This window comes from Teleopsis dalmanni, chromosome 2, assembly GCF_002237135.1.
Source record: "Teleopsis dalmanni isolate 2A chromosome 2, ASM223713v2, whole genome shotgun sequence".
In the NCBI taxonomy this organism is placed as follows: domain Eukaryota; kingdom Metazoa; phylum Arthropoda; class Insecta; order Diptera; family Diopsidae; genus Teleopsis; species Teleopsis dalmanni.
The window spans coordinates 64891273-64902345 of NC_051847.1; the positions used below are offsets into that span (position 1 = coordinate 64891273).

An 11073-nucleotide genomic window follows, 5' to 3' on the forward strand; every position below is an offset into this window, starting at 1 on the left:
TACTATGTATTATGTACGTCAGCAGCCTAAATAAATTTAGTACGCCAGTGCGTATGATGAATATTTAAGGAATAAAGTTTCCTACAAACTTGTTGATTTACTTGCGGTGGGTGTTCAAACAGTATAGCAGAGTTAAATCTTTCATGTTATCCATTATCCTTAAGATACTTACATATAATATCCTTTAAACACACAAACATTAAGTGCCACATGAACTGATGCAACAGTAGAACTGTGTAATTAATGTAAGCTATTGTTTATTATTGTTAGACAAACTGTTGTCTTTCCTGCCTTCATCAAGTTTTCCCTATAATTATTCTGTAATTTGCGGCCATCGGCATATGTATCTGCGCTTGACAACTACCATATCTTTTGTTTGTGTTTTCAAACTTAATTTATTTTAAGACTATTTGTCAACAAGTTTCGAAAATCAAACTCTAATTACAATACACACAAGTGTTAAGTGCAATTATATTTTATATTGTAATGCGATGATGAAGTTAAAATTTATATTGTATAACTACGAAATTATAATCTATGCCGCAAATCTGCGAAATTATGACTTGATATACAGAATTTATGGGAAAGAGAAATTCATTAACAATAATAAAATCATCATTATTGCTAGTTGAAGATGAAGTTTAACAGATACAAAGATTTCATAATATTAATGATGTTCATTATGAATAAAGCCAATAGCTTTGAAAAAAGATAACACAATCAGATTTTATTATCTGTGTTACTTAAAAAAGTGTTTTCAGTTTCAACAATGTATTATTAGTACTAATCCACACTGAGTGTTATAATTGCGGTTAGATTAGTTAGTTGAATATTTAATGTCTAATGTGATAAGTTCACAATATTAGAAATTCTTCTGATGAAGGTACAAAAAATACGATCGAAGTAAAAATTAAAATCTTAAAAAACAAAACTGACTTCACAAAACTATTTGAATACGCCAGTTATCGGGCATTATTGATAGCTTCCAATATATTAACTATATACCATTGAAACAACTATGCTGCGTTTTTGTCTAAAATCATATTGTTTATTAACCAGACTACACTGCGATTCCATAAACATTTTCACTAGATAAAACATTTAGGGTTAATACTATTTCTGCTCTAGTACAATGTTGAGAATATGTTCCAGTTCAGCTACTTTATGGAATTCAAGATTAAAAACTGCCAAGACAACTTAAAAACTGCTCTGACAACAGTATATATTACAGTAAAGAACTTGTTTATACATTACTGAAGATAAGAAACATATTAAAGACTCTGTCCAATAGACAGTCTAACTACTATATACAATCTTTTGAAATTATGCATTTACAAAGTATATTTTACAAAGTATATCTCTTACAAACTATATCTGTTCAAAAGCATGTTACATACCGAGAGAGATAAAGACATCTTTGGGTATTAGTGGGATCTACATTCATCCAATTCTACATATACATTTAGCTGACAGAAAGATTGGTTTCCCCTGCATTCCTTATAAATTGGCAATCGCACAAATGAAGACACGTGTGAATTGGTGTCAGAAAATGATAAAAAAAATACGCCCGAGGTAGCTCAAAACACGTGAATATTAAATCTATGCCCATAAGCTCATTTTCTAAAGTGAGCAGAACTTGACAAGAGTTGTTCGCAGACGACACCAATCCAAGCAAATCTTCACATATTTTTTCAGAAAAAACGGTTGTGTTGCAATAGTAACACTTACCAAACAACGTAGAATTTTTGTGGAACATAACCATTTATTTGCCGAAAGTCTTGAAAGAATTGGAAAAACCCACTATCGAAGCAAGATAGTGAGTTTCCTCCATCATGACAATGCGAGTTCTCTCCCATCAGCTCAAACAAAACAGTTTTTGAGTATTAAAAATATGGAATTGATGGGTCATTCGACTTACAGTCCCGACTTGGTACCCAATAACATGTCAGTTATGACTACAGTGACTACTCGTATTTTACTTAATAAAAACTATTGTATCTTGTTAAAGAGGTTTCGAAAATTAGTGAACTACAACAACAACATTTATTTTATATTATTTAATTAATTAAATTTTAGACTGACCATAAAGCTATTTCAAATTCACTGCTTTTTGAAACCTTTCTATTAAATACAATACTTTCTGTTAAGTAAAATAGTTACCACTGTCATATAGACGTCAAAATCATATTTATTATGGAATTATAATGGAAATAATATGAATAAAAAAATATATTTAATTTTCAGTCTCGCTTCTACGAATAGTGGAATAATATTCCGTATTCCTAAATTTCTAGATTAGATTCTATGCATAAGAGAGAAATAACATCATGCAATAAATAATGCCTCTACAAACAGAATTGTATTGAAACTTAACAATTAAAAATAAAAATATAATTAATTAATTCAAATATTCTACAGCTGGTTTGTGATTTCGTTCTAATATAAACACAGCAAGTGAATTTGTTATTAAAACTTTCACAGTCAATTAACAAAACTCCAGCAAAATGTGCGAATATAAAAAGTCAAGTACGGCTTTGTTTCAGTTGGTTTAAGAGCGCTGACTCTGAGCTTCAAATTTAGCAGGGCACGAGTTCGATTCCTGGTACTTGCAGTCTCAAAAATAATTATTTACGAATAATTAAATACAAGTATTATTTCCAAGACCACTGATGATGGGTATTTGGCAATACTCAAAACAGCTGTATGATCAGCCAAAAATTCAATATAATATAAAATAAATTTTTATTGTTGTAGTTTCACTACTGTTCGAAAAACTTCTTTATGAACAAATAATTAAATATAAGAAATAGTTGCAAGATCACTGATGATCGTTATTTGGCAATACTTGTGTAGTGGATACATACGCTTAACAAGTTAGAACATATGAATAGTTGAAACATGAACTACAGAGAATATATATATAGTTTAGTTAGTTCAGAACATATGAACAGTGGGAATAGTAATCATTGTTAAGGTAAGATAAGCAAATGAAAAAATAAAGTCTAAAGAGAGATAATAAGACCCAATCTCTTTTACGGATGCGTGGCGTATGGAAAAGCAGCAAAAAGTAGTAAAGCGCAGCTACAAATAGCACAAAATTTGGCACTTAGACGTATACTCAACATCCCCTCATATATCAGGAATACGGATATACATAAGGATCTGAAAATAAAAACCGTAAAGAAATATATAAAGGACAAAGCATTGAAACTATTTCAGAAGGTGGATAAGCACGGAAATCCAACTTTAAATATACCCAAACTCAGAGGATATCATCGAACAGATGGCAGGTACGCCGACTTAAGAAGTTTAATACTTTAAGGACAAGATAAAGTATTAAAATGAAGACCACAGATTGACCTAGTGAACATAACTAAGATGTTCACAAAGAGAAGGGAGTAAAGGTACCAACAGGCACTAACCTCAATCAACCAAACAACATCATTAAAGTCTTCCTTCTGATTCTTCTGGAATCGTTCGTCGTTTTATTTCTGTACTTGAAACAAGCGAATAATTTAATTAATTAAATAATTTAAAAAAGAATTTTTGTTATTGTACTTCCCTACTTTTCGAAAATAACTTTAAAAAATGGTTGAATAAAGATAATTAAAATAATAATTTTAATTTAATTGATTTTATTATCTTTTCTTCATTTAGATGTGTTTCTTCTTCCATTCTTACTTGGAGTAGTGTCACGCGGTGTCAATAATTTATTTTCAGCATTGTAAAATATATTGAATTAATTTACATACTTTTCATTATTATTTTTATTTATTTACTCATTTTCATCTACTTTTCATTTTCTTTCTGTAGGATGAACTTGAGAAGGCAGATGCTTTCCTAGTTGTTTATTCATGCATCGATAAGGAATCTTTTACGCGTGCCAAGCAAATTTTGTCGAGATTACAGGATATGGACTTGCTGCGCACTCGACCAATTATACTCGTCGCAAATAAAATTGATTTAGCGCGGTCACGTGCAGTTTCAGCACAAGGTAAGTAAATTCACTTTCTACTTTCTACTCACTACTTTCTAATTTTATTTTTTTATAAAAAAATAATTTTTATCCCGCAAATTTTCGAGCTCTCATCGAGTATGCAAAACAGTTTGTATTTACACAATTTTTGGCATTTGCGACATTTGCGACATTTGCGGGCGCATGCAACACCAATTAAAATGGTGACTTTATTTCAACGAAACCTGTGGCCATTTTTATTGATTAGATCATGGGTAACTAAAAAAATCCTGTAAACAATATTATTTCGTTTTTGCGGCTATTATGGTTGTGGCAGTGGGTTTATTCGTGGTTTTGCACAAATTAAAATTTAATGATTATTCAGCTGCCATTACGTGGCAAGACCATTTAATTCAGCGATAAATTGCCATAGGCATGCGACTTCATGATATTTGCTCGTTAAATGCAAGCGTTTTAATTACAATATAAAATGGTTGATTTGCTGTAGATTTCTTTTATTAACTAAGTAAGAGCTAAATGCAGACAACGTAAGGCTAATGAAAGTAACTAGCGATTAAAGTTGAAGCAAATGCATTAATTTTCATTTGTTATCACTATCTACTCCGTCAGTTGTATAGTTTCGCGTGTTGATTAATTAGTTGAATCAGATCAGAAATTTTTTTATCGATATTACAGACTAACTCACATGATAATGGTTTTTTATTTATTGCTAGTTCACTATTGTATTTTACACAGTTTTATTACAACTAACATATTGATTAACCAACAATGTACGAATATTTTATGATAAATGTTTGTGTACACTCAGAAAAATATGCTCTAACCACATACTAATTATATTGACCTGATCATTTTATTAGAACAATTTTACCTCATGTGGTAATGAAGATATGCAAACCAATATGTGATATGATTAAACCAACATGATACGTCGAGTAAGAATGTTGTAACCTGAAATTTAGTTAAATCAACCAAATTATTTTTCTGAATAAATAAGAATAGGTATACAGTCAAAAACTTCCATAACATGAAGCCCAATTTTGCAAAGAAAAGATTCGAGTTAGAGAATTTTTTTTTTATTTTTGAAAAGAAACTAGAATCACATTTTAATATATTTATTTATTTGCAGTCAAATAAAGCTTAAAAGTAATAGTGAAGTGAAATAATCAAAAATTAGGGTTCAATTATTTTCTTATTATCAGTAAAAAGAAATTCCACTTTATTCATACTCTTATAGTGATCATTAGTTGTAGTATCATTCGTTTCCAAATATAAATTCAAAATTTTAAATGATTCTTCTACTTCATTCTTAGAATGCTGATAAACAATTTCATACACCGAACCCTCTTCATTACTTTCCGTGGCGCTTAGAGTGAGATCCACTAATTCAGAGCTGTAATGCTCAATAATACTCATCTGTAGAAAATCTTGATGTACAAATTTCATTGTCAAGCTCAATATAATCGTTAAGAGCAGCATTAGAAGTTATGGCATTTGCACAAAAGAGCAATATAAAAAAAAAATTAAACATTTGGTTTGGAAAAAGGGACTTTCCCTAACACTAAAATGGAAATTCTACTTATATTCTACTACTTATATCTACTTAGCACTTTCCCATATTCCTATTGGCACGTGACTATATTTTCATAGTCATTATAGAGAAAGTTATAGAGTTATAGAGAAATTCGAGTTATAGAGAAATTCGAGTTATAGAAGTTCGAGTTATAGAAGCAAAATTGTATATAATTTGCTCTCTAAAACTTTGATGCACTATTTTTGGTTCGACTTATAGAAAATTCGAATTAAAAAAGTTGGAGTTATAGAAGTTTAACTGTATAAGATAAAAATTCGTGTCGAATGGTAATAAGGTTGAAAAATTTCTGGGTTATATTAGAGCTTTAGATTAGTTCCATATGTGAAACATATAGATATAGTGTTTAGCAGTAATACTACTATAGACCCATAACCTGACTTGTTAGTTGATGAACTAAGCCGAATGCCACATTTTTTTTTAACAAGGTGTAAAGAAATCGAAAGCCTAAGCTAATGTAAGACTGCAACCCACAAAAATCACACAAATGCTCGGCGGTAAGCCTTCTCGCCTTCTCGGTAAGCCTAACCAATTTGGTATTTCGTCAAGAGAACGTTCATGGTATGAAGCTCATATATTTGTTTTTTCTTCCTCATTTAATCTATTGACTACATTTATCCGCTTGTGTGCGGTAATCTGTCATCATTGCTGTTGTGTTATTGCAACTAAACTACTCTTATTAGTAATGGTTATATAAATTGTGATAGCGCCCCTCGTCAAAATATCTAAGGCGCCACATAATTTGATTAGAGCAAATTTTATTTCATTCCATTTGAAGCTACTTTCGTATGTGATGATACCAGAAGATGATAAGTTCTTCTTTAACCTTTATGTGCTGGGCATATTTTTTTTACGTTGACGGCCAGAAGTCTACATTTGTAGCAATCAAATATGTTTATTAGGAGTGCTCATATGCAACTTCCAAGTTAACATGGTCTACCTATAATAAAACTAGATCCTGAGAACTCATCAAAAGAAATCGCGTGAGCACTGCAGTGCTTTCTGGTCATTAGTGTACAGGAACCGATACAGAAAAACTGCGCATTCTTTATAATCTTTATTGTAGAAGTTGTGGAAATCTGCAGGAAAAAGAAACCATAAAATATTTTACCATCTAGAAGAAACCGATTTTTCGGAATATGCTTCTTTAACAGTTTATGGAACTGTTCATTGGCAAAGACGAAAGGTCTATTAAATTATCAAAATTCAACGAAATGGATTTAATCTTTACTATTCTATATTTGGGGTTCTTGCAAGGAGTGTGTTAGCAAAACGGCGAAAAATCGCTAATTGAGGTACATGAAAGTTATCTAAGTACATGGAAGATGAATACAAGTTATAAAATTATCAAAATTTGTGATGTGAACCAACAATTTTTCTTTTAAAATTTTAATAATAAAAATTTCATAATATTTATTTAATCCCTCTAAATGTTGAATTTTTTGTATATCTTTAGGCTCTGGTTGATTTTTTAATTATGTTTTATGATAAAATGTAATACTTAAGAAACACGTTGAATACCATAAGTAAATTTCATAGGCATATATTCGTTCTATAATACGAAATTTCTTTTCTTTAAAATTATGCAAACATAATAAAAAAATAATTGTATATATACTTTAAATAAAATAATCTAATATTATTACTTTATTTTAGATGGAAAATGTCTGGCTTGTACTTTTGGTGCGAAATTCATTGAAGTCTCCGTTGGTATAAATCATAATTGTGATGAGCTGTTAGCTGGCACATTGACACAAATACGTCTCCAGAAAGATCACAATCTAGTACAAGTAAGTATTGGCTCATTTTAAATTTTACATTAATAACTCATTCATTTTCTGTTTTGTTTGAATTACAAATAACAATTGGTTTGCTTCTGTATTAAAAGTAATAACTTTTTATTTTGCAGTTCAAAATTTTCATACATTCCGACTTCTTTCCTAAATTAATTTCTTTAGTATTTAATTAGTTAACTAAAAAAAATCTCATCATATTAAATGTTAGTTTTTGTGTGTATTTGTGTTTGTTATCTCAAATCCATTTAGTTTAAAATTAGTTTTATAAAAAAGTATATTATTAAATTGATTTATATAAATGTATTAAGAATTCTATGGGCCACTAAATTATAAAATGAAATTTTTTGAGTCATCCTACAGTCCTTGCCAATTTTTATATCCTTCCTCAGTATACTTTAATTTAATTAATTTCAGTTTTGATTGAAAATAAAAAACTTTTAAAACTTTCTCTCAATAGTATTAAGTCTTTTCAAAAATATTTTAAACGCTTTTCACTACAGCAAAAAGCAGAAAATAAACTAAACTCAAGTTTAAACTCTAAAAAATCAAAAGAAAAATTTAAAGATAAAGAAAAAGAGAAAGAGAAACACTTTGAACAAGAAGCCGAAAAAAAATTGTTTGAAAAAAATTCAGATTTCTTGGTGAGTAAAAATTTAACCCACATTTCTTTTATGTGTAAAACAACGAACCCTTTTAATTATTATAATTAAATTAATTGACAAATAACCCTTTTTGTATACTTTATAAATCTCTCTTTAATTACTAAAATAATTTTATATTATTTTGTAAAAAGAAAGTTTTTGTTAATTATATTATTCTATCAAGTAAATGTAAATAAATCAAAAAATCTTAATATCCTTCAATGCATGACTGTAATATAATATATAAGATATAATATAATATAATAACATAATATATATAATTTATATAATATAATATAAAATAGTATAATTATATAATGTAAGAATCATGTATAATATTGTAAAAATATATACACTATTATTCATATATATATTTAAACTTTTTAATACAAATTTTTTATGTTAGTTTCTGATAATAATATACTGTTTTAATTCTGAATAATAATTTTGTTATTAAACGGGCTAAATGATCAGTAGGTAAATAATACACTTTTAAAATTTTTTTTATTTAATTTTAATTTTTTTTATCAGAAATGACGCGCCTTTTAACGAAAAGAAAGGATTCGAATAGAAATGAAAAGACAACAACAAAAATTTTTAGTTAATTTATTGAAATTTAGCTGACCATACAACGTTGTTTCGAGTATTGCCAAGTACTCATCATCATTGGTCTTAGAAAATATTTGAATTTTGTAAACTAGTTTATATTCCGTATATAATTTGTTTGGACTGCAAGTGCCAGGCTTAGAACTGAAAGCAGAAACAATCATGTTTTTCCACAGGTAGCACAAACTTCTAATGCTCAAGTTCTAGGTTTTTTTGTCACTTTTTACTTTTTAAGTGACACTAACTAAAGCACTTCCGTGCTTTAAATTAAAACAAGCTTATAAACCAAACTTAATTTTTGTTTAAAAATTTCATTTCACTCAATATTTCGACTATATTCTATAGTCATCTACAGGATACTATAATTTCTGATATGATTTTGCCTTTTCTAATATGTCGGTTTAAATATAATTAAAAATGTATTTTATTTTCTATTTTAACCCGATGATCTGTCAGTTTTTAACATTGGTAATGTTTATTCACAAGGTTTTCTCAGATATGCTTAAAGGCGACGAGACTTTTGTTTCTCATTTTTCTTGTGTAGCCAGAATTCACTGACCCAGTGAAGTATAAAAAGAAAGTTTTTTAACCAACCTTTTTTTGTAGTTCAGCAAACTAGTTATAATAATTGAACTATTATCATTGTGGTAAGGCAAAAAATTAAGATAACCACATTTCTACTGCTCAAAAGAAAACAATTTAAAAAGAGAGTTTTCTTCCCTCTTTCAACAACCTTTTTTTTGATCATACATTCTTTTTCCAAAAAAAAAATTGTGGAAATAATCAATATTTTAGAATCCATTTACTCTAGCTCGATGTGGCCACCTTTTACCTTCACCTTCACTACGGCCTTCAAACGGTTACAAAATGAGTTGCGTGCTTCACGGATGTGATCTTCCGGTATTTTGACCAATTCCTGAACAATGGCTCTCTTCAGCGCATCCATACTCGCATATTTTTTTAGTTCTCACCTTGCTCTTTAAAATAGCCCAGATGGAATCGTCCATCGGATTTGCATCTGGCGAATTCGAAAGCCATTATATGGATGAAATGAAGTGTGAAACACAGTTTTTTAACCATTCTTAATTCACATGAACTTTAAAAACAGTGCCGTGTCTTGTTGAAATTTCATGGTCTACGACCAAAATTCATGTTTGCGTGCGGACTGCTCTAAAACAATTTCCAAAACATTTTCCTAGTAAGTCCCGTCGCATTGACTCTGACACGAGGCTCAATGAATACGATTGAAAAGCGTCCAATTTACAGTATTTTAACCAATTATCGATAGGTTTAGATTCTCCACAAGCTACTCTGCAACTTTATATTCAAATAGCTTAGTGAGAGCTAATTGAAAGAGTGAGAAAGTGAGAGTCTAATTAAATAAATATTAAAGCATGTTGGAAATTGTATTTACTTTAAACCACGCCTCCAGTGACTGACATTTGTACAAAGAAGCAACATAAGAAAAATTAAATATTTGGTTAAAAAAAAGGACTTCCCCTAACATCAGAATGGATTCATACCAAAAACAAAAATTCGACTTATAGAATGCACTTTTCCACATTTCTATTGGCACGTGACAATATTTTTATTTGATTTATAGAGAAATTCGAGTTATAGAAGTTCAAGTTATGAAGTAGAATTGTATATATTTTCTCTCTGAAACTTTGTTGCACTCGTTTTAGTTCTAAAAATAGGTATAATAATTTATCAGAAAATTGTAATTCTCATTAAAGTTGTTTACATTTAACTCTAAGTATGATAAGTCATCAGATAAATTATTGAGTTTAAGTTTAATGTAACATAATATAGTAGTGATTGTGATTTCTATAAAACCTGTTATAATTTGTTTAAAAATTAATTAAATATTAGATGTTATTAAAGCATTAACAAAAATATTCATGAAATTATAATTCTCATTTAAGTTATTTACATTCAATTATAAATATGGTATACAACGACATAAATTTAGAAGTTTAATAAATAATTTTGGAGTCTAGTTAATCAATAAAATACGAACACTAAATATTTTGGAGGCTTAAATAAATGTCGAAATCTAACAAGACCTTCCATAAAACTGTAAAGCCATATTATTAGCTTAATCCTTAAAATATGTTCATGGAATTGTAATTCTCATTTAAGTTGTTTAGATTTAAAAATAAGTATCATAATTCATGAGATAAATTAATGAGTTTAATATAATATTGTAAAGTTGAAATAGTTGGGATTAAAAAAATTGCATAGTGCATTTGAAATATTTTGGGTAAAAGATAACATAAATAAACATAAAACACTTCTAAAATATGAGCAGAAATTTTGAGATGAATTAATTCAAGTTTTTGAATTAACACTGTAACCCAAAAAATTTGGCTCTGATTGATAGCTATTAGCAATAACTTCTGCAAAACCAGCCTACTTCTCGGAGTGAAACACTTTTTAATAAAATTTCCATTCCTACTTTAT

At 28.8% G+C, this 11073-nt stretch overlaps 1 protein-coding gene across 1 annotated transcript in view; it reads left to right on the forward strand.

The window, feature by feature from the left end:
- Nucleotides 1–1891: 1891 nt before the first annotated feature.
- LOC119674718 (GTP-binding protein REM 2-like) overlaps nt 1892–11073 on the forward strand; it is a 14719-nt gene continuing 5537 nt past the window's right edge. Inside the window, exons 1-3 of the mRNA XM_038085874.1 lie at nt 1892–1960; nt 3814–3994; nt 7224–7357. Of these exons, the coding sequence (XP_037941802.1) occupies nt 1892–1960; nt 3814–3994; nt 7224–7357 (384 nt within the window). The remainder of the gene's footprint in view (nt 1961–3813; nt 3995–7223; nt 7358–11073) is intronic.